Raw genomic sequence first — 24,612 nt, 5'->3', positions numbered from 1 at the left:
AACCAGGACTAAACCAGGACTAAACCAGGACTAAAGCAGGTCTAAACCAGGACTAAACCAGGACTAAACCAGGACTAAACCAGGTCTAAACCAGGACTAAACCAGGTCTAAACCAGGACTAAACCAGGACTAAACCAGGACTAAACCAGGACTAAACCAGGACTAAAGCAGGTCTAAACCAGGACTAAACCAGGACTAAACCAGGACTAAACCAGGACTAAAGCAGGACTAAACCAGGACTAAAGCAGGTCTAAACCAGGACTAAACCAGGTCTAAACCAGGACTAAACCAGGACTAAACCAGGACTAAACCAGGACTAAAGCAGGTCTAAACCAGGACTAAACCAGGTCTAAACCAGGACTAAACCAGGACTAAAGCAGGTCTAAACCAGGTCTAAACCAGGACTAAACCAGGACTAAACCAGGACTAAACCAGGACTAAAGCAGGTCTAAACCAGGACTAAACCAGGTCTAAACCAGGACTAAACCAGGACTAAAGCAGGTCTAAACCAGGACTAAACCAGGTCTAAACCAGGACTAAACCAGGACTAAACCAGGACTAAACCAGGACTAAAGCAGGTCAAAACCAGGACTAAACCAGGTCTAAACCAGGACTAAACCAGGACTAAAGCAGGTCTAAACCAGGACTAAACCAGGTCTAAACCAGGACTAAACCAGGACTAAACCAGGACTAAACCAGGACTAAACCAGGACTAAAGCAGGTCTAAACCAGGACTAAACCAGGACTAAACCAGGACTAAACCAGGTCTAAACCAGGACTAAACCAGGTCTAAACCAGGACTAAACCAGGACTAAACCAGGACTAAAGCAGGTCTAAACCAGGACTAAACCAGGACTAAACCAGGACTAAACCAGGTCTAAACCAGGACTAAACCAGGTCTAAACCAGGACTAAACCAGGACTAAAGCAGGACTAAACCAGGTCTAAACCAGGACTAAACCAGGTCTAAACCAGGTCTAAACCAGGACTAAACCAGGACTAAACCAGGACTAAAGCAGGTCTAAACCAGGACTAAACCAGGACTAAACCAGGACTAAAGCAGGTCTAAACCAGGACTAAACCAGGACTAAACCAGGACTAAACCAGGACTAAAGCAGGTCTAAACCAGGACTAAACCAGGTCTAAACCAGGACTAAACCAGGACTAAAGCAGGTCTAAACCAGGACTAAACCAGGTCTAAACCAGGACTAAACCAGGACTAAACCAGGACTAAACCAGGACTAAACCAGGACTAAAGCAGGTCTAAACCAGGACTAAACCAGGACTAAACCAGGACTAAAGCAGGTCTAAACCAGGACTAAACCAGGTCTAAACCAGGACTAAACCAGGACTAAAGCAGGTCTAAACCAGGACTAAACCAGGTCTAAACCAGGACTAAACCAGGACTAAAGCAGGTCTAAACCAGGACTAAACCAGGTCTAAACCAGGTCTAAACCAGGTCTAAACCAGGACTAAACCAGGACTAAAGCAGGACTAAACCAGGTCTAAACCAGGACTAAACCAGGTCTAAACCAGGTCTAAACCAGGACTAAACCAGGACTAAACCAGGTCTAAACCAGGACTAAACAAGGACTAAACCAGGACTAAACCAGGTCTAAACCAGGACTAAACCAGGACTAAACCAGGACTAAACCAGGTCTAAACCAGGACTAAAGCAGGTCTAAACCAGGACTAAACCAGGACTAAACCAGGACTAAACCAGGACTAAACCAGGTCTAAACCAGGACTAAAGCAGGTCTAAACCAGGACTAAACCAGGACTAAACCAGGACTAAAGCAGGTCTAAACCAGGACTAAACCAGGACTAAACCAGGACTAAAGCAGGTCTAAACCAGGACTAAACCAGGACTAAACCAGGACTAAACCAGGACTAAAGCAGGTCTAAACCAGGACTAAACCAGGACTAAACCAGGACTAAACCAGGACTAAAGCAGGTCTAAACCAGGACTAAACCAGGTCTAAACCAGGACTAAACCAGGACTAAAGCAGGTCTAAACCAGGACTAAACCAGGTCTAAACCAGGACTAAACCAGGACTAAACCAGGACTAAACCAGGACTAAACCAGGACTAAAGCAGGTCTAAACCAGGACTAAACCAGGTCTAAATCAGGACTAAACCAGGACTAAAGCAGGTCTAAACCAGGACTAAACCAGGTCTAAACCAGGACTAAACCAGGACTAAACCAGGACTAAACCAGGACTAAAGCAGGTCTAAACCAGGTCTAAACCAGGACTAAACCAGGTCTAAACCAGGACTAAACCAGGACTAAAGCAGGACTAAACCAGGTCCAAACCAGGACTAAACCAGGTCTAAACCAGGTCTAAACCAGGACTAAACCAGGACTAAACCAGGACTAAAGCAGGTCTAAACCAGGACTAAACCAGGACTAAACCAGGACTAAAGCAGGTCTAAACCAGGACTAAACCAGGACTAAACCAGGACTAAACCAGGACTAAAGCAGGTCTAAACCAGGACTAAACCAGGTCTAAACCAGGACTAAACCAGGACTAAAGCAGGTCTAAACCAGGACTAAACCAGGTCTAAACCAGGACTAAACCAGGACTAAACCAGGACTAAACCAGGACTAAACCAGGACTAAAGCAGGTCTAAACCAGGACTAAACCAGGTCTAAACCAGGACTAAACCAGGACTAAAGCAGGTCTAAACCAGGACTAAAGCAGGTCTAAACCAGGACTAAACCAGGTCTAAACCAGGACTAAACCAGGACTAAAGCAGGACTAAACCAGGTCTAAACCAGGACTAAACCAGGTCTAAACCAGGTCTAAACCAGGACTAAACCAGGACTAAACCAGGTCTAAATCAGGACTAAACCAGGACTAAACCAGGTCTAAACCAGGACTAAACCAGGACTAAACCAGGACTAAAGCAGGTCTAAACCAGGTCTAAACCAGGACTAAACCAGGACTAAACCAGGACTAAACCAGGACTAAACCAGGACTAAACCATGTCTAAACCAGGACTAAACCAGGACTAAACCAGGACTAAAGCAGGTCTAAACCAGGACTAAACCAGGTCTAAACCAGGACTAAACCAGGACTAAAGCAGGTCTAAACCAGGACTAAACCAGGTCTAAACCAGGACTAAACCAGGACTAAACCAGGACTAAACCAGGACTAAACCAGGACTAAACCAGGTCTAAACCAGGACTAAACCAGGACTAAAGCAGGTCTAAACCAGGACTAAACCAGGTCTAAACCAGGACTAAACCAGGACTAAAGCAGGTCTAAACCAGGACTAAACCAGGACTAAACCAGGTCTAAACCAGGACTAAACCAGGACTAAAGCAGGTCTAAACCAGGACTAAACCAGGACTAAACCAGGTCTAAACCAGGACTAAACCAGGACTAAAGCAGGTCTAAACCAGGACTAAACCAGGTCTAAACCAGGTCTAAACCAGGACTAAACCAGGACTAAAGCAGGACTAAACCAGGTCTAAACCAGGACTAAACCAGGTCTAAACCAGGTCTAAACCAGGACTAAACCAGGACTAAACCAGGACTAAACCAGGTCTAAACCAGGAATAAACCAGTAAAATATGAATAATATTAATTGTTTTGCTTTATCTCAATAGTTCAGACACATTTGTAATATTCCGACAGCAGCGATAGTTTTCTTTTTTTCCAAATCTCTCCAGCCACGTGCTAAACAAACTACTTATTTATTGATTGACTTGTTTGTCAGTCGTGTTGAGTCTTTCTGTCGCCTCAGAAACGCTCAGAAATTCACGTGGATGACACATTTGTCTCGTGTCGTAGAGCGCCTTGTCCTTCAGCTGACATACACAGGCCTCGGAGACGCTTTTAGAGTTCGTCTGCTGCCGCGGCGACACAAACACTGGTGTTTGTAACGCTGCGCGGTTGTAACGCAGCACAGTTTGTAACATCTCGCAGTTGTAACCCTGCCTGTTAGTAATCCAGCACATTTGTAACGCGGCTCGTTAGTAACGCGGCTCGTTAGTAACGCGGGCGGCTCGTTAGTAACGCGCCGTGATCTCGCCGCTCGGTCATAAACTGTGATGTATTTTTGTCGACAGAAAAGCGTGAAAGAGGGAATCCTCCTGAAGCAGACGAGCTCCTTCCAGCGATGGAAGAGGAGATACTTCAAACTGCGCGGACGCACGCTCTACTACGCCAAGGACTGCAAGGTACGAGACGTTTCACACTCTGCCACTGCAAGGTACGAGACGTTTAGCACGAGCCAAGGACTGCAAGGTACGAGACGTTTCACACTCTGCCACTGCAAGGTACGAGACGTTTAGCACGAGCCAAGGACTGCAAGGTACGAGACGTTTCACACTCTGCCACTGCAAGGTACGAGACGTTTAGCACGAGCCAAGGACTGCAAGGTACGAGACGTTTCACACTCTGCCACTGCAAGGTACGAGACGTTTAGCACGAGCCAAGGACTGCAAGGTACGAGACGTTTCACACTCTGCCACTGCAAGGTATGAGTCGTTTCACACTCTGCCACTGCAAGGTACGAGACGTTTAGCACGAGCCAAGGACTGCAAGGTACGAGACGTTTCACACTCTGCCACTGCAAGGTACGAGACGTTTAGCACGAGCCAAGGACTGCAAGGTACGAGACGTTTCACACTCTGCCACTGCAAGGTACGAGACGTTTCACACTCTGCCACTGCAAGGTACGAGACGTTTAGCACGAGCCAAGGACTGCAAGGTACGAGACGTTTAGCACGAGCCAAGGACTGCAAGGTACGAGACGTACGAGACAAAACACTATAAACTCCACGAAAGCTTTGCAGGAAAAAAACAAAAACAATGATAAATTTCACCACCACGTTTTCGGCGCCGGAGAAAACATTTTTTTTTTGTTTTACGTTGGCAGTCGCTGATTTTCGACGAGGTGGATCTGTCCGACGCCAGCGTGGCCGAGACCAGCACCAAGAACGTCAACAACAGCTTCACGGTACGAGAACGCTCACCCGGGGTAGTTAAGGTAAAGTGCTTCCTGAAAAGAACAACATGCGTAACTACATGTGAGTTCCTTCTTATGTCACGTCATTTCTCTGTTCTCGGATTTTTCGCGTCTTAAAAACACGAGGAAACAGTTTACAGCGGTGCAAACGTTCCCTCGCCCTTTCTCAACGCGCTCCACGCAGCGTATTCATGCACCGCGATGAGTTTATACGTGCTTTTCGCCGCAGACGGAGAACAAAGCGTGTGTTGCCGCCAAGGGAACGCTATCGACAACAAGCGTGCTAACGATTTAAAACGCTTCATGATTCGATGCAGACAGCACCCAGCTGTCTCATTTTGACCCTAAGAGTTGCTTTTACAATAATCTGTGCTGAGTCACTTTAATCACCACAAACAGAACGTATTGTGTGGTTTTAGGAACTAATTATCAATATAATATGTCGAATATTGTTAAGGAGTTAGTAAAAATACAGTGTTCAAACTGATTTTTATGCTGTTTGAATGTCAAAGTTAATCCATAATCGTGACTATTATACATTTCATTTCTCTTTTTCCTTTTGTCTTTTGGTCAATTGGGCAACTCAATATTTTTTGCAACAAATCAAAATAATAAAATGAGTAGTCCATCATCAGGTGCCTTAATGTCGACATCAAACACCAAAACACATTACGGAGCAAGAATAATCAAGGGCCCAAAACAGAGCCTTGCGGAACCCCACAGTTAATTCTCCCCAAACAAATATTAACGGCGTTTAAGACTGACATATTGGAACCCGTCTTTTGAGATAGTTTCCGTCCTCATTTACTGACGTCGATATTGTGATTGTTGAATATTACAGCAGTTATTGACAAGCGTAAACGTGAACTACACCTGCTTTCCATCTTCTCGTGCTGCGCAAAGCTGATCGTTGAAACGTCTCTTCTGGGTCGTCTTCCGTAGGTGATCACGCCCTTCCGCAAACTGATGCTGTGCGCCGAGAGCCGGAAGGAGATGGAGGACTGGATCGGCGCGCTCAAGTCCGTGCAGAAGTGGGAGACGTACGAGGTTTGTCTCTCTGTCCCGGACATCTTCAGTGAGGACGTGGTTTAAAGAGACAAGAGTCGATTGTGTCCTTTAAAGTCAAGCAGGGAACCTTTTTGGTGAGAACATTTGTAAAGTGAATGATAAAAAACATCTTCCCCCTCGCTCTCACCCCTCTCACCCATCCCCCTCGCTCTCACCCATCCCCGCTTGCTCTCACCCCTCTTACCCATCTCTCCCCTCGCTCTCACCCCTCTTCTCCCTCACCCATCGTCCCCCTTGTCTCCCCCATCGCCCCCCCTGCTCTCCCCCCTGCTCTCCCCCCCTCTCCCCCCTCCTTCAGGCCAGTCAGTTCAACATGGAGCACTTCAGTGGGATGCACAACTGGTACGCCTGCTCGCACGCCCGGCCCACCTTCTGTAACGTGTGCAGAGAGGCGCTGCCCGGGGTCACGTCCCACGGACTCTCCTGCGAAGGTAACGCCTCCCGGGGGGGGAGCGGGGACCCCGTGTTTTCAACCTGTTTTTCAGCACATGTTTGTGGCTGAACATTCACTAAAACGCGACACAATCAGACGTTTCATTGACAAAAACTGCAGTACATAATGTGTCTGGTCACGTCAACTCTGCAGATTGTTTCGCTTTCCTTCCTCTTAGTTCAGGACAGACCAAAATGATAAATGTTTCAATTAAATCCATGTGCGAAACTCAAATGAGACGTTTTTTCAAGGCAAACTGGTTGAAAATCCGGGGATAAACAAACAACCCCACCACAAAAGTAAAGAAACTACACAGAATACTTTATACTTCAGTATATTTTGGCTGGATAGTTGGAAATGTTTGTCCTTGGGAATGTTTTTGAGAATTTTGGACGTGAAAAAACAATAAAATATTATAGTAATAATCGGGGCTGCAGCGATTAATCGGAACAGTCGTGACTCGTGGTGTATGAACGTAATCGTTTTCTGAGACTGAACAGACTCTGAAACGCGTGACAAAAGTCGTTTTAGAACAAAATTGGTGGCATTATCAAATTAGAAATGTTAAAACTAATAAACAGTTGCAATTTTTATCAATAATAGACTATATTTGTAAATTTTCTCAACCTGAACGTCTTCAGTCAACCTTTGTCTGGTTAAAAATGTGCACTAGAAAAAAAACATTTGAGTCGATTAACTGCAGAAATATTTTGGGAAATACTCGAGATCATAAAGATGGTGAACTACGGAGCTAATCCCGCAGATTAGCGTTGAATAACTGGACCAGACTCACACTTTTGACCACATTTCCCTCGAGGGTCACGTTGAACGCTCGTGACTAACAGCGATTCGTGTTGCACAAGTTGAGACTCCTTCAAAGCCTCAGATTAGATTAGAGCGGGTTTACGGCCCTTTTATCGCGTTCCCGAAGAACTCTGACACACTCCCGCGTCAGAGAGTTACACAACGCACCCTGCAACGTCCTTGGCCTTCGCACATTTACACGCATTACACACACGTTACACGCAAAACGACGCAACATTTGACTTTGTTCGGGAGCAGCGTCCGAAACGACGGCTGAGAAACTGTTTCAAGGCACGGGTTTTTACCAATCTTATGCCCCACAAACATCGACCTTTGTCCTTAATTGTTAGAAACTGGCTCAAAATCACAATGACAGAAGTTGTCCATGACCAGGCGTGTGAAACTTACTTTAATGTCAACGTCAAACCCCAAAACACATTACGGTACAAGAATAATTAAGGGCCCAAAACAGAACCTTGCGGATTCCAACGTAAATTATCTTTGTGCTTTTTTTAAACTGTTTTAAAGCACGTTTTTTTCGAAAAGAAATCTCCAAAAACATCAAACTTTATCCTTAATTGTTAGAAACTGGCTCCATAAACTTGACATTTTAATATTACGGCTTAAAGTCCTTTTAACTGACTGAATAACGGCACCACTTTGTGAAGCTACTGTCAAGAAATTATGGGACTTTAGTTTATTCGTGCCGACGTCGAACTTTGTGTCGTTTTTTTTTTTTGTCGATATCAAACACCAAAACGCATTACGATACGAGAATAATTAAGGGCCCAAAACAGAACCTTGCGGATTCCACCCTAATTAATTGTCCGTGTGTTTAGGCCCAGTAATTACATAGACATTCAGCACGAACCAGGTCAATGATGATGACGTTTTGTCTCCTTTTTCGCAGTGTGCAAGTTCAAAGCGCATAAACGCTGTGCCGTTCGCTCCACAAACAACTGCAAATGGACCACGCTGGCCTCCATAGGAAACGACATCATCGAGGACGAGGACGGGGTGAGACGACTCGATAGCAAATTCCGTCCGGCGTGTAAACTGCGAGCGACGTTGCCGTGTTCGGGCGAGACTGTATCGAGACTGTAAACTCCGTCTGTCAAACTAGCAACAAGAAGACGGACGGGTTTTTCCTTTTTCGCTCGTTACGTTCAATGAAATGACCGTTTTCGAGACAAAATCCGGTGTCCCGTCGCCGTGGCGCAGCTCTGACTTTGAGGTGGACTTATTTTCAGTAAATCGAAGACGGAACAATATATCGTGTGCTTTTTCTTTGCTCTAGTGGGGAAAGTTTGTAGTTCAATACGATTTTAGCTGTAGAACGTCAATGGTTCATTACATAATATACTGTACTTAAAGGCGGTATGGACGATTTTTCGGCGTTTTGAGAACGCAGGCGGAAGTGCGCATGCCACTCCCCCGTGTGGACTGATACAACACACACGTGTGTTTGTTTATTAGCGCAATGGAGCGCATCGCATCTCTCGTCTCCCGTAGATTTCTGTCCACTTCTGCGTCAGCTCGAACTGTCTTTCTCCGTCTTCATTTTGCCCCGTACACTGAGGGAACTATATTATGATAGATCCATGCGCTTAGGCACGCGGAAACGTGAGGACGAGCCTGACGCGGCTGCAGGTGAGCGGTAGGTGCGTTTTATGATTGATACGTGGCAGAACAAATGATTTATCCACGCCACGAGGAAATATGATACAAAAAATTGCTGAAAAAAATTGTCCATTCCACCTTTAAAGTGCCTACGACTGCACATTTCACCAAACGCAGTGAAATATACTTCAGATTTTACTCAACATTTTGTACCTGTAGTAAATATTTATCATAGTTTTACTTCCGTTAAGTGTCAGTTTGTGAAGACATTTTGAAAAGTTTAAAATGTCGCGTGTGTAGTTTAACCCGTCACGTGTGTAGTTTAACCCGTCACATGTGTAGTTTAACCGTCACATGTGTAGTTTAACCTGTCACGTGTGTAGTTTAACCCGTCACATGTGTAGTTTAACCGTCACATGTGTAGTTTAACCCGTCACGTGTGCAGTTTAACCTGTCACGTGTGTAGTTTAACCTGTCACGTGTGTAGTTTAACCGTCACATGTGTAGTTTAACCGTCACGTGTGCAGTTTAACCTGTCACGTGTGTAGTTTAACCGTCACATGTGTAGTTTAACCGTCACGTGTGCAGTTTAACCTGTCACGTGTGTAGTTTAACCTGTCACGTGTGTAGTTTAACCGTCACATGTATAGTTTAACCGTCACGTGTGCAGTTTAACCTGTCACGTGTGTAGTTTAACCTGTCACGTGTGTAGTTTAATCGTCACGTGTGTAGTTTAACCCGTCACATGTGTAGTTTAACCGTCACATGTGTAGTTTAACCCGTCACATGTGTAGTTTAACCCGTCACGTGTGTAGTTTAACCGTCACGTGTGTAGTTTAACCGTCATATGTGTAGTTTAACTGTCACATGTGTAGTTTAACCATCGCGTGTGTAGTTTAACCCGTTACGTGTGTAGTTTAACCCGTTACGTGTGTAGTTTAACCCGTTACGTGTGTAGTTTAACCATCGCGTGTGTAGTTTAACCTGTTACGTGTGCGGTTTAACCCGTCACGTGTGCAGTTTAACCCGTCACATGTGTAGTTTAACCCGTTACGTGTGTAGTTTAACCCGTTACGTGTGTAGTTTAACCCGTTACGTGTGTAGTTTAACCCGTTACGTGTGCGGTTTAACCCGTCACGTGTGCAGTTTAACCCGTCACATGTGTAGTTTAACCATCGCGTGTGTAGTTTAACCCGTCACGTGTGCAGTTTAACCCGTCACATGTGTAGTTTAACCGTCACATGTGTAGTTTAACCGTCATATGTGTAGTTTAACCGTCATATGTGTAGTTTAACCGTCATATGTGTAGTTTAACCGTCACGTGTAGTTTAACCGTCACATGTGTAGTTTAACCCGTCACGTGTGCAGTTTAACCATCGCGTGTGTAGTTTAACCGTCACGTGTGTAGTTTAACCGTCATATGTGTAGTTTAACCGTCATATGTGTAGTTTAACCGTCATATGTGTAGTTTAACCGTCACGTGTAGTTTAACCGTCACATGTGTAGTTTAACCCGTCACGTGTGCAGTTTAACCATCGCGTGTGTAGTTTAACCGTCATATGTGTAGTTTAACCGTCATATGTGTAGTTTAACCGTCACGTGTGTAGTTTAACCGTCATATGTGTAGTTTAACCGTCACATGTGTAGTTTAACCGTCATATGTGTAGTTTAACCGTCATATGTGTAGTTTAACCGTCACATGTGTAGTTTAACCGTCACGTGTGTTGGTGTGCAGGTGTCCATGCCCCACCAGTGGCTGGAGGGGAACCTGCCGGTCAGTGCCAGGTGCGTGGTGTGCGACCGGAACTGCGGCAGCGTCCGGCGGCTGCAGGACTGGCGCTGCCTCTGGTGCAAAGCCATCGTAAGTATAAACCGTCACGTCCGAGTCAAACGCATCGACCTCCGGCCACAAATCTGAAATGTGCAGCGAGACATAAGAGCGGACCGCGACGGTGTCCACGGCAACAGGCGGACAAATTCACTACGACTTTGAGGAAGAAGTCTTTATTTACAGTTGAGACGGTGTAACGACGCGTTCATCCAGCAGGGGCAGTGGTAGTAGTGGAATGTTGTTGTGATGGAGGTAAATTTAAAATACAGAAACGGAGGGACATGTATAATCTCCCTCCTGTTTACAATGCTATACTCAAGCTAGTCAAGGAGCCCACACTTTGGCTTCGAGGGCGAGGGAAGCAGAGGACAATATACAGTACACGGAGAGACTCAACAACTCTAACCGGGGCCCTTCAGGAGACAAATACAGCTTTAACTCCTCCTCCTTTAGGGCAGGGCCAGTCTAGCTTCTGCGTTTAGTCACTTTAGATTGACAATGACTTCAGGATGACGGTCGAAACGTCTCGATTTGGAAGACGTTGTCCGGATGAAAACCTTTGAGCCGTTTGCCGTGTGACTGCAGGTCCACAACAGCTGTAAAGAGCAGCTGGGGAAAGTGTGTCCTCTGGGTCAGTGTCGAGTGTCCATCATCGCTCCCACCGCTCTGAACAGCATCGACTCAGACGGTGAGCGCCACACGGCTGTTCTGTCTGTTCTGTTCTGTTCTGTTCTGTCTGTTCTGTTCTGTTCTGTCTGTTCTGTTCTGTTCTGTTCTGTCTGTTCTGTTCTGTCTGTCTGTTCTGTTCTGTCTGTTCTGTCTGTTCTGTCTGTTCTGTTCTGTCTGTTCTGTTCTGTCTGTTCTGTTCTGTCTGTCTGTTCTGTTCTGTTCTGTCTGTTCTGTTCTGTCTGTTCTGTTCTGTTCTGTTCTGTCTGTTCTGTTCTGTTCTGTTCTGTCTGTTCTGTTCTGTCTGTTCTGTTCTGTTCTGTTCTGTCTGTTCTGTTCTGTTCTGTCTGTTCTGTTCTGTCTGTTCTGTTCTGTCTGTTCTGTTCTGTCTGTTCTGTTCTGTTCTGTCTGTTCTGTTCTGTCTGTTCTGTTCTGTTCTGTTCTGTCTGTTCTGTTCTGTTCTGTCTGTTCTGTTCTGTTCTGTCTGTTCTGTTCTGTCTGTTCTGTTCTGTTCTGTCTGTTCTGTTCTGTTCTGTTCTGTCTGTCTGTTCTGTTCTGTCTGTTCTGTTCTGTTCTGTCTGTTCTGTTCTGTTCTGTCTGTTCTGTTCTGTCTGTTCTGTTCTGTTCTGTCTGTTCTGTTCTGTTCTGTCTGTTCTGTTCTGTCTGTTCTGTTCTGTTCTGTTCTGTCTGTTCTGTTCTGTTCTGTCTGTTCTGTTCTGTTCTGTCTGTTCTGTTCTGTCTGTTCTGTTCTGTTCTGTTCTGTCTGTTCTGTTCTGTTCTGTTCTGTCTGTTCTGTTCTGTTCTGTTCTGTCTGTTCTGTCTGTTCTGTTCTGTTCTGTCTGTTCTGTTCTGTTCTGTCTGTTCTGTTCTGTTCTGTCTGTTCTGTTCTGTTCTGTCTGTCTGTTCTGTTCTGTCTGTTCTGTTCTGTTCTGTTCTGTTCTGTCTGTTCTGTTCTGTTCTGTCTGTTCTGTTCTGTCTGTTCTGTTCTGTCTGTTCTGTTCTGTTCTGTTCTGTCTGTTCTGTTCTGTTCTGTTCTGTTCTGTTCTGTCTGTTCTGTTCTGTCTGTTCTGTTTGTTCTGTCGTGTTTCAGGTGGTGTTTTGGGCCTTATTTTGGGTTGCATTTCGGGCGGTGTTTTAGGTGGTGTTTCGGGCGGTGTTTTAGGTGGTGTTTCGGGCGGTGTTTTAGGTGGTGTTTCGGGCGGTGTTTCGGGCGGTGTTTCGGGCGGTGTTTCGGGCGGTGTTTCGGGCGGTGTTTCGGGTGGTGTGTTGTTGAATCTGGCGTCATGGTGCATGTTTCCTCAGGCTTCTGGAACGCGGCGTCGGCCTCCTGCTCCAGTCCTCTGCTCGTCCTGGTCAACTCGAAGAGCGGAGACAATCAGGGCGTCAAGTTCCTCCGGAAGTTCAAGCAGCTGCTGAACCCGGCGCAGGTGTTCGACCTGATGAACGGGGGGCCGGAGCTCGGGTGGGACATTCATCTCTTTAACAACAATTAATGTCATTTTCATTCAACGTCTCTGGACATATTGTGTTCATAGGCTTGTTCTCTATTTATTATAGTGATGGATATTATTGTGTTTATTAGAATGATGATGATGACTATTATTAGTGTTATTATTATTATCCAATTAAAACATATTTTCATCATTTTCATTATCTATCATTTATTATCGCGATTATTATTAGGCCCGAGCGCCACAAGCTGGCGAGAGGCCTATTAACCTCGTAAGGCCGTGCAAAGCACGGCTGCGAAAGTGCGCACGTAGTGCACACAAAATCGAGCGCGAAGCACTCGCCCACTTCCAAACACTCACTAACGCACTCCTTCACTCATGCACGCCCCGTGCATACTAATTAGTTGTAGGAAAATGGAACATTACCGTTGTAAACGGGCGAAGCCCGTGCAAAAGTGCGCACTAAACGAGCACTTTACATTGGTCATCCCCATATAAAGCACTAATTTGCGCTAAGTAGCTCACGAATACGTTCCCCATCTCTTGCATGTTCCGTTCATATAAACATGTAATGCAAAAATTGAACATTATTACTGTATAGAGGGCCATAAACACAAAGTGGGCGCTCAAAATTAACGAAAGTACCCGTCAGTGACCAGGGACCCACACCATGAGGTAGGAAAGTGCGAGCGCTTTCCTAAAATGTATAGTTTATGATATTTGAAAAATGGGAAACATTGTTTTCGCATCGGAATATTCTTCTTTCTTCTTTCTTCTTTCTTCTTTCTTCTTTCTTCTTTCTTCTTTCTTCTTTCTTCTTTCTTCTTTCTTCTTTCTTCTTTCTTCTTTCTTCTTTCTTTCTTCTCAGGACCAACCCCCCTATTTTTCACCCAGTGAACATTGACGAAAAGTCACAAAAATTTGCACACCTCTAAAAATCGTGCCTCTCTACATTCTGGCTATTTCCCTTTTCTAAAATAAAAAAAAAATTGGCGCGTCAGCGCCCCCAAATGTACCAAAAATGCATTGAGAGATGGGAAATGACCCAAAAAAAATCTGATCGTAGAATCATGAAATTTGGCGCAGAGGTAGATGGTGACAAGAGAAGTAAAAAATATTATTACAGCAACGCCGTCCACCCAACCAAATGTCGGCCATATTGGTTCAAAAATGGCTAAGCAGGATTCGGGAGTTTTTCCAAACGTCGTACTTTTACGAACTCCTCCCAGGGCGTTGGCTCTAAAAAGCTGAAATTTGGTGAAAATGGTGCTGAGGACATCAAAAGTTATCCAAATGACATTGACCCTGTCACGGTCTCTGAGCGGCGAAGCCGCAAACTGTAGCAAGAATTTCAGAAATCTCCCAAATTTTACATTTCTGCCGTTTGCGCAGATAAAGTCCGAATTGCGTCAAATTAGAATCAGTTGTTAAACTCTTTGCCCTAAACCTACTTGAAGTGAAATAAATTCATTTGGCGCCACAGCGCCCCCTACAGATTTTATATGGAGGTTAAATGTTTAGTTTTGCGAAATTATATGAAATTTGACACACAACTCAATTTTAGCATCCCCATCAAAAAAGTCAATGAGAGCCATGTCATAATTGTTATGGCGTTGCCGTAACGATGACCGAAACCTTCCATGTTATTCCAATGGGGAAATCGCCAGAACATGTTTACACTTTATACTTTCACAAACTCCTCTTAGGGCGTCAGCCCTATTAACCTGAAATTTGGTGAGACTCATCTTCAGGACCATCAAAATTTATCCACATTTTCATTCAAAGAGTCACGGTGTCTGTGCGGCAAAGCCGCACATTTTGCCAATAATTCAAAATAAAATGTCTTTTTGATGGTAAAACAAAGGGGAGAAGATGTGACAGCGTCACAGATTCAGCAGTAGGTGTAATAAAAGGACAATTGGGGCGCGTTAGCGCCCCCTCCTCTTGCGGCGTGGCGGCGGCGTGGCGAGGGCCGATCATTGCCGCTTGCGGCTATATTTATCATTACTATTATTATTATTTTCTGAACCGTATCATATAAATGACATTAAAATATGTATCTTTTATTTTCTTCTTCATATTGATCAGTTTCGATTTTCTATTTGATTTGATTCAGGTTTTGAAAAAAAAACTGTGTCTTTCAGTGTCAATTTCCATTTAACTTTTGGAATTTAATCAACAATAATGTACGTTTTTCATCCGAGAGTTAAAACATCGAAAGTTCTGATGTTATTTTGTCCTTATTGTCTCTCTACTGCCCCCTGCTGTCTGTGAACCTTCTCCTACACCGAGCTAAGGTCGCTAACGTCCACACGGAGCTAATGTCGCTAGCGTTTACAAAGCGCTAATGTTGCTAATGTCTACACAGAGCTAATGTCACTAACGTCTACACGGAGCTAATGTCGCTAGCGTTTACAAAGTGCTAATGCCGCTAATGTCTACACAGCGCTAATTTGGCTAACGTCTACACAGCGTTCATGTTGCTAACGTCTACACGGCACTAATGTTGCTAACGTCTACACAGCGTTCATGTTGCTAACGTCTACACAGCACTAATGTTGCTAACGTCTACACGACGCTAATGTTGCTAACGTTTACACAGCTCTAATGTTGCTAACGTCTATACAGCGTTCATGTTGCTAACGTCTACACAGCGTTCATGTTGCTAACGTCTTCACGCCGCTAATGTTGCTAACGTCTACACAGCGCTAATGACGAAAAAGCTAAAGTTCTGATTCAAACATTGATTTATAATTTACAGATGTAATAAAACGATCCGCGTTGATGGATTAACTTAACTGAATTCATACTTCGGTTGACTCGAGCTCCTTTTCTTTACGTATCGCTCACAGTCGTTACGTTTCGCTCCGAGGAAACGTCCCTCCGGGTTTCGACTGGAGCGAGACGTTTAGTTTTGATCCCGTTTTGGTCTTTTCTCGCCGCAGCCTCCGTCTGTTCCAGAAGTTCGTGACGTTCAGGATCCTGGTGTGCGGCGGCGACGGGAGCGTGGGCTGGGTCCTGTCTGAACTCGACAAACTCAACCTCCACAAGCAGGTCAGACGCACACACGCACGCACACACACACACACGCACACACACACTCACGCACACTCACGCACACACTCACGCACACACGCACGCACACACACACACACACACACGCACGCACACACTCACACACACTCACGCACACACACGCACACACGCACACACACACACGCACACACACACACGCACACACACACACGCACGCACGCACACACTCACACACACTCACGCACACACTCACACACAAACGCACGCACACACACACACGCACGCACACACACACACACACACGCACGCACGCACGCACGCACACACACACACGCACACACACACGCACACACACACACACGCACACACACACGCACACACACACACATGCACGCACGCACACACGCACACACACACACACTCACGCACACACACACACACACACACACACACACACGCACACAAACACATGTGCATGTTTCAGGTTGTGTTTCGGGTCAATACAATTTACATTTAGAGATAAGAAGAAGAAACTTTTTCACGAAGGTTTATAGTTTTACTTCCTGTTTGTAATTGATGACATCACACTACGACGTTACCCAGCAGCCACTGGGCCAAAACAAAGACACGTGTCTTCTTTTCTGACGGTAAACAAAACAACAGTCGTGCTCCAATAACAATAATGATATTAAAACCACATATTATCATGATGGCAACATTTCATATTCATAAAGCTAAATGATCTAAAATAAAAACAACAACAACAAAACTAGATGCAACCTCTTTCTAATAGCGTTAAATATATTAATTGACACGTTATAAAATATCATTATTATTACGATTTTCTTTTCTTCTCCTGTTGTTTAACTTATACTTTATTTAATTAATGACGTCATTGTTTCATGTTGATGTCCCTGAAGAAAAATACAAATTAAAAATAAAACTGCGCCAAAACTCCTCTAACATCAATGTCAGTTAAAGTATGTGAGAGCGCATTTTATGTTGTTTATTTCAAGTTTAGAGTCAAAAAGTAAATTATGCATAAAATGACGCACTTTTTTGACAGTTTAAACCGTCGTTGGACTAAATAAAGGTGTTTTATGGTCTTATTGTGTGTCAGATCAGAACTGTTGTGTCATTTGAGTGGAGTTTGGCTCTTGTTTACAGTCTGGTTGCTATGGTAACAGCTGTGGAATCACCTCTGTCATATCTGTGCTCGCGTCCAACCAGGAAGTACAATTATAAACGTTACAAAAATGGGGGAAAATGGGACAAATGTTTAGTCAAATTTGAAATATAATTGTGTTTTAGTCAAATATGTTGGTTCAAACTGAGCCGGTCTCCATGGCGACGGACCCGTTTCTTGCCGTCCTGTGCCTCACGCGTTGACTCCGCCCTCTTCTGTCCCAGTGCCAGTTGGGCGTGCTGCCGCTGGGCACGGGGAACGACCTGGCGCGGGTCCTGGGCTGGGGCGGGCTCTGTGACGACGACGCACAACTGCTGCAGATCCTGGAGAAGCTGGAGCGGGCCACCAGCAAGATGCTCGACAGGTGACGCACAACCGCACACTGAGACGCACAACAGCACACAACAGCACACTGAGACGCACAGCAGCACACTGAGACGCACAACCGCACACAACCGCACACTGAGACACACAACAGCACACTGAGACACACAACAGCACACTGAGACGCACAACCGCACACTGAGACGCACAACAGCACACAACCGCACACTGAGACACACAACCGCACACTGAGACGCACAACAGCACACTGAGACGCACAACCGCACACTGAGACGCACAACAGCACACAACCGCACACTGAGACACACAACCGCACACTGAGACGCACAACAGCACACAACAGCACACTGAGACGCACAACCGCACACTGAGACGCACAACCGCACACTGAGACGCACAACCGCACACTGAGACGCACAACAGCACACAACAGCACACTGAGACGCACAGCAGCACACAGCAGCACACTGAGACGCACAGCAGCACACAGCAGCACACTGAGACGCACAACCGCACACTGAGACGCACAACAGCACACAACCGCACACTGAGACACACAACAGCACACTGAGACACACAGCAGCACACAGCAGCACACTGAGACGCACAACAGCACACAACCGCACACTGAGACACACAACAGCACACTGAGACACACAGCAGCACACAGCAGCACACTGAGACGCACAACAGCACACAACCGCACACTGAGACACACAACCGCACACTGAGACACACAGCAGCACACTGAGACACAAAAGCGGCACTTTTAACGTCACGCTGGTTAAAAGCCGTGCGCTCTCAGTGGCTCAGTGCGATCATGTTGACGATGGAGCTTTTCTCACAGAAAAGAATCATAATTAAAAGGGACAAAAGTGACAGAAAGACGATACATTTTGATGTTGTGTAACGTTCATGTTGTGTGTTTTGTCAGGTGGAGTGTGTTGACGTACGAGTTGCCGTCCAGCGCCAAACTGCCGCCCATCGTGAAGGACGAGGACGGCCTGGAGTCTCCTCTGCAGGTGCCAATCATCTTTAACACCATTATGAGTGTAATAAACGGCACGCGACATTTACGAACGCCAAACATGTGACAAAAAGAGGTCGACGCGCCCCCTGCAGGTCGGACGACTCGTTGAATGCAGTTAAATTCAGCTAAAACATATTTAAAAATGTATCTAATAATGGCTCATTTCTTTTACGTTTATAGTTTCACTTCCTGTTTGTAATTGATGACATCACAGAAGTAAATTACCCACCAAACACTGGGGCAAAACTCATCTGATGTCGCAAGTTTTTTAATTTGACGAATAAAAATACACGAGAGTGACTTTATTTTGTTAAATTGATGTTTAGAGGGTCATAAAAGTTGTTTATTTGTGTAAATTCTGCATAAACTTTGACTGGAATGGGGACTTCCTGTCCCTGGTGTGATGTCACTTCCTGTCCCTGGTGTGATGTCACTTCCTGTCCCTGGTGTGATGTCACTTCCTGTCCCTGGTGTGATGCCACTTCCTGTCCCTGGTGTGATGTCACTTCCTGTCCCTGGTGTGATGTCACTTCCTGTCCCTGGTGTGATGTCACTTCCTGTTCCTGGTGTGATGTCACTTCCTGTTCCTGGTGTGATGCCACTTCCTGTCCCTGGTGTGATGTCACTTCCTGTCCCTGGTGTGATGTCACTTCCTGTCCCTGGTGTGATGCCACTTCCTGTCCCTGGTGCGATGTCACTTCTTGTCCCTGGTGTGATGCCACTTCCTGTCCCTGGTGTGATGCCACTTCCTGTCCCTGGTGTGATGTCACTTCCTGTCCCTGGTGTGATGTCACTTCCTGTCCCTGGTGTGATGTCGCTTCCTGTTCCTGGTGTGATGTCGCTTCCTGTCCCTGGTGTGATGCCACTTCCTGTCCCTGGTGTGCTGTCACTTCCTGTCCCTGGTGTGATGTCACTTCCTGTCCCTGGTGTGATGTCACTTCCTGTCACTGGTGTGATGCCACTTCCTGTCCCTGGTGTGATGTCACTTCCTGTCCCTGGTGTGATGCCACTTCCTGTCCCTGGTGTGATGTCACTTCTTGTCCCTGGTGTGATGTCACTTCCTGTCCCTGGTGTGATGTTCCTGTCCCTGGTGTGATGTCACTTCCTGTCCCTGGTGTGACGTCACTTCCTGTCCCTGGTGTGACGTCACTTCCTGTCATTTTCTACAGGTTTTTCAACGTTTTCTCCCCAAATACCTGCTCGATTGGAGTAAAACTATAATTTATATGTACAACAGGTATAAACACATTAAATAAAGTCAAAATTAGTCAACGGTAAAAACATCGTACGTGTGCAGGATTACACGGACGTTTTAGGTGTGCATGAAAACGCGCATAAAGCTGAATCTCTTGTTGTTTGGCGTGGCAGGTTCACATCACGCAGTACGCCGACTCGGTGGCATCGCACCTCGCCAAGATCCTGGACTCGGACAAACACAGCGACGTCATCTCCTCGGCAAAGTGCGTCTCCTTTAACACGTCACCGTCGTTATTTCTGTGGAAGATCTTTTGTTTCATCAGATTTTAAACAGCAGCACATTTACAACTCGGGATATTTAACCCTTTTTTTAAAATGTTTCTACGTTCTACGTTTCAGCCGTAGAATCTCGACATTGAGTATTCAAAGGGTAGTTTTTAAATTGATTGTTTAAACTTGCAAAAATTCTGTAAAATCAAGCAACAAAAATGTAAAATCTTCCGTAACTTTTTACAAAGACATGAAAAAAGATCAAGACTAACATCACAGTCACAAAAGGGTTAAAGTAGGGTAAGGGTTCAATACAAACAAACAAATAAATAAAGACATACTGTAAATAATAATTTTTAAATACATTTTAAAATGTCCAAATACAATGAATTCAGTCATAAGTCCAGATGGATTTGAACAGAACGGAACAGCGGTCGACACATGACAAAATCAGAGAAATGGAGCTCGTCGTTTTTAGCGACGCTTTTGTTCCTTTCTGAATCCCTTTCGCCGTCTCTCGCCGCGTTAAGCCCTTTCCTCGCTCGCGCCTTTTCAGATTCCTGTGTGGAACGGTAAACGAGTTCGTGGCGGAGGTGGGGAAGGCGTACGAGAGGGCCACGGAGAACAAAGCGGAGGCGGACGCCATGGCCAAGAAGGTAGGGAAAGCCATGAATGTTTGTGTTACGTAAAGCGCTTGTGTAAGAGCGAGCTGTGGGCGAGCGGAGGCGGACGTGTTCTCACCACGTGAAGGACACACGCCGCTCACTCTGGACTCTGTGGAAATGGACACGACCTAAACAAACGTCTGCTGTTTTTTTGTTTTTTTTTAAAGCTCAAAATGATTCTGCGGCGCTCAACGGAGACGCGGCAGCGCTTCGTTTCAGCAACACATTTCCCCTTAGACTTTGACCAAACACCTTACAGTATCTGAACGGTTTGAAAGCCGTCGTGTGAGAGCTTCTGAGTTTCAGCGTCAAGTCGGAAAAAGCTTTGAGCAATACGTAAAGGCGTGTGACTGTCACGACTCGAATCAAAGAATAAAAGCAGAAAAAGAGCTCAAATCAACCAAAATATGGATCCAGTTCAGTACATTTATTAAAGTTAGAAATCAACGTTTGAGGGTGGATTTCTGCTTTTGTTGTCATTAGCGGCGTGTAGACGTTAGCAACGTTAGCGACATTAGCAACGTTAGCAACGTCAGCAACGTCAGCAACATTAGCAACGTGAGGAACATTAGCAACATCAGCAACATTAGCGACATTAGCAACTTTAATAACATCAGCAACATTAGCGACATTAGCAACATTAGCAACATTAGCGACATCAGCAATTTTTTTTTTTTTTTCACGAATATACGTCAGAAAAGTCAGAGTACGAACCACAAGGCGATCTGCTTTACTGCTCAAAATGACGTTGAAAAACGAGCTACGCCAGGAAAGTCACACAGTGGACCTTTAAACGAGCTACGCCAGGAAAGTTACACAGTGGACCTTTAAATGAGCTACGCCAGGAAAGTCACACAGTGGACCTTTAAACGAGCTACGCCAGGAAAGTCACACAGTGGACCTTTAAACGAGCTACGCCAGGAAAGTTACACGGTGGACCTTTAAACGAGCTACGCCAGGAAAGTTACACGGTGGACCTTTAAACGAGCTACGCCAGGAAAGTTACACAGTGGACCTTTAAACGAGCTACGCCAGGAAAGTTACACAGTGGACCTTTAAACGAGCTACGCCAGGAAAGTCACACAGTGGACCTTTAAACGAGCTACGCCAGGAAAGTCACACAGTGGACCTTTAAACGAGCTACGCCAGGAAAGTCACACAGTGGACCTTTAAACGAGCTACGCCAGGAAAGTTACACAGTGGACCTTTAAACGAGCTACGCCAGGAAAGTTACACAGTGGACCTTTAAACGAGCTACGCCAGGAAAGTCACACAGTGGACCTTTAAACGAGCTACGCCAGGAAAGTCACACAGTGGACCTTTAAACGAGCTACGCCAGGAAAGTCACACAGTGGACCTTTAAACGAGCTACGCCAGGAAAGTTACACAGTGGACCTTTAAACGAGGCTCTTGTGTTCCAGTGTGCTCTGCTGAACGAGAAACTGGACTCTCTGGTCAAGGCGCTGAGTGAAGAGGCCGAGGCGCAGGTAAACGCTGAACGCACCGCCATTAACGAGGTTTGGATTGATTTGGGCGATATGGACACTTTTATTATTTAAGGTTATTTTGACAATATGACGTCCATGCAACAGAAATGTGTCAAAAACGTGTCTGTAAATCCGATAGTTGAGCTTTAATTCGCACAAATTTTCGCTATTTCATTTACAATTCTCCCTTTTTGTTTTTATTTTACTTACTACTTTACTTGATATGCAAATTTTGTATATTTTCAAAACAGCATTTACAATATGTTGTTTTTTACAGCAGAAAAAATACTATTTACCCATGTCGATACATCAAGACTTTTGAAATCGATTTTTAGGCCCAAAACTGAAAATCAAGTCCGCAAAATGTGTTTGCATGAGCCACATTTTAGTCGTTAAGAGTTTGAACATTTCCCTTTTAATCACATGTATTTATTTACTCAGGCTCCGCCCTCAAACGCGTGGCTCAGACTTAAAGGACACATATTCTGCTCTTCTGACCCTGTTCCCCGTCACAAACTCACCTGGAGTCCCATTCAGCTTCAGTCACAGTTTGATAAAGTCCTCTCCCCTCCGAGCCTCAGAAACACTCCGTTCTGAATCTCCCCGATGTGTGATGTCATAGTCGATCTGTGATGTCATAGTCAATGTGTGACGGGGCTCTGACAATCTCCTGCTGTTTTTGACTCCACAAATCATCTCCAGAGTCGTTCTGTTTAATCACGATCTGTACAACTGCGTGGCTTACACCAGGAAGTCGACAGCATTAGCGAATGGCGTTGATTTGAAATTGTGTAATGCCCCTTGCAGCCAGTAGATGGAGACAAAGCACTCTTACTCTGGCGTCTCCCAAGGCTGTGGCAAAGTTATATTGTTTTTTTTTTTTGTTCTAAAACATGAGATGCCAAGCTAAATGTACTTAAGAGCACGTTTAAAGGATGAGAACGACACAAATCACGCAGAATATTTGTATTTTAAACAAACTTGATTCACGAGGAGCAGAAAACGGGGCGCGGGAACACATTAGCAACATCTTCAGCAAGATTAGCAACATTAGCCACATCAACAACATTAGCAATATTCGCAATATCAGCAAAATTAGCAACATTAGCAACATTAGCAACATAAGCAACATAAGCAACACAAGCAACACAAGCAACATAAGCAACATTAGCAACATCAGCGACATCAGCGACATCAGCGACATCAGCGACATCAGCGACATCAGCGACATCAGCGACATCAGCGACATTAGCGACATCAGCGACATCAGCGACTTCAGCAACATTAGCAACATCAGCAAGATTAGCAAGATTAGCCACATCAACAACATCAGCGACATTAACCACATTGAAACTTTATTTTTTTCACGAACATACGTCAGAAAAGTACAAACCACGAGGCGATCTGCTTTACTGCTCAAAATGACGTTACACCTGACCAGGTTTACGGACAGAACGGCGCGAGTCCCGTCTAAATGTGTCGTCTGGCGCACCTCCGATTCGCAGGTGGTCCCGGCCGGCTCCGTTCCGGGCGAGGATGGCCCGGGGTCCGGTCCGGGCGACGCCGACGAGGACCCAGGGTCGGACCCGAAAACCTACAGGTCCAAAGAGCAGCTGATGCTCCGAGCGAACAGTCTTAAGAAAGCGCTGCGGCAGATCATAGAGCAGGCCGAGAAAGGTGAGCCGCAAACACTTCTGCGTCTGCGTTTGGTTTCCAGTTCGAGCCCAGTTCGGTCTCGCCTGGACTCGGTTTGGTTCCGGTTCCGGTCCCGTCCGGTCCAGGTTTTATCCTATTTTGCATTTGCAGCTAAAAGACTCCGCGCTGACACTTGGAACACACACATTCTGACAGAGAGCACTTTGAACTCCGTCCTGGCGTTTATTTCACAGTGATGAATGCAAATATTGACGCTAATAATCAGAGCTGAACTTTGTAAAAACATTTTGCGCATCAGTGTTTGTCAAACTCGGATTTCCATAGATTCAAAACATATACTGGATAATGAGTGTATTTTAATTACACACAGACTCTTATGAACAGCTTTGTCATTAAACACACGTTAAAGCAGAACTAAGTCACATCTTTTACAGGGTGAACATCTTTTAAGTCCCTGTGATGGTTAAATATGTATTGTTGGGGGGCATTTGAAGTACCCGTCGTCGCCTCCTGCTGTCTCCGAGCGGAAAAACCAGCCTCGTGACATTTGCCGACATCGAACGAAAACAACTCTCCTGAAAAACCCTGGCCCTCTTTTTATGTAAAGAAAGGAAAAAAGCTTTTTGCGTCTGTTCTCTGATAGTGTATTTTCACAAGGGAACTGCAGGGGGAGCTCTGTTGCCAGTTAGAGTTACTTAGTTCTGCTTTAGAGCGTCAACATTCAGTGTTAAAGCGTGCAATGTCTGAATTTACAATTTAGTGCATCATAAGAAAGAAAAGAATACAATGAATCAAGATTAACTTTGATGACTGAGGGTCTGTTTTCAATCGCGATACATTATTGTCAGATTTGCAATTTTTTGTATTGATTGATTTGGTTTGTTTCGAGTT

The 24,612-nt window shown here is 45.3% G+C and overlaps 1 protein-coding gene across 2 annotated transcripts in view; it reads left to right on the top strand.

Annotated features, from left to right (window-relative positions):
- LOC140371625 (diacylglycerol kinase delta) overlaps positions 1-24,612 on the top strand; it is a 79,627-nt gene that overhangs the window by 39,561 nt on the left and 15,454 nt on the right. For both annotated transcript variants that reach the window (XM_072458797.1, XM_072458798.1), the window contains exons 3-17: positions 4,075-4,185; positions 4,887-4,967; positions 5,919-6,023; positions 6,343-6,475; positions 8,192-8,298; positions 10,637-10,762; positions 11,318-11,420; positions 12,701-12,860; positions 15,795-15,903; positions 17,296-17,435; positions 18,351-18,438; positions 19,815-19,906; positions 20,470-20,569; positions 22,000-22,065; positions 23,571-23,742. In XM_072458797.1, coding sequence (XP_072314898.1) covers positions 4,075-4,185; positions 4,887-4,967; positions 5,919-6,023; positions 6,343-6,475; positions 8,192-8,298; positions 10,637-10,762; positions 11,318-11,420; positions 12,701-12,860; positions 15,795-15,903; positions 17,296-17,435; positions 18,351-18,438; positions 19,815-19,906; positions 20,470-20,569; positions 22,000-22,065; positions 23,571-23,742 — 1,693 coding nt within the window. The remainder of the gene's footprint in view (positions 1-4,074; positions 4,186-4,886; positions 4,968-5,918; positions 6,024-6,342; positions 6,476-8,191; positions 8,299-10,636; positions 10,763-11,317; positions 11,421-12,700; positions 12,861-15,794; positions 15,904-17,295; positions 17,436-18,350; positions 18,439-19,814; positions 19,907-20,469; positions 20,570-21,999; positions 22,066-23,570; positions 23,743-24,612) is intronic.

Source organism: Eucyclogobius newberryi, unplaced genomic scaffold (assembly GCF_026437365.1).
Source record: "Eucyclogobius newberryi isolate DKJ021-1_F unplaced genomic scaffold, fEucNew1.0.hap1 SCAF_22, whole genome shotgun sequence".
Taxonomy (NCBI): Eukaryota; Metazoa; Chordata; class Actinopteri; order Gobiiformes; family Gobiidae; genus Eucyclogobius; species Eucyclogobius newberryi.
This window is presented reverse-complemented; position numbering and strand designations above follow the sequence as displayed.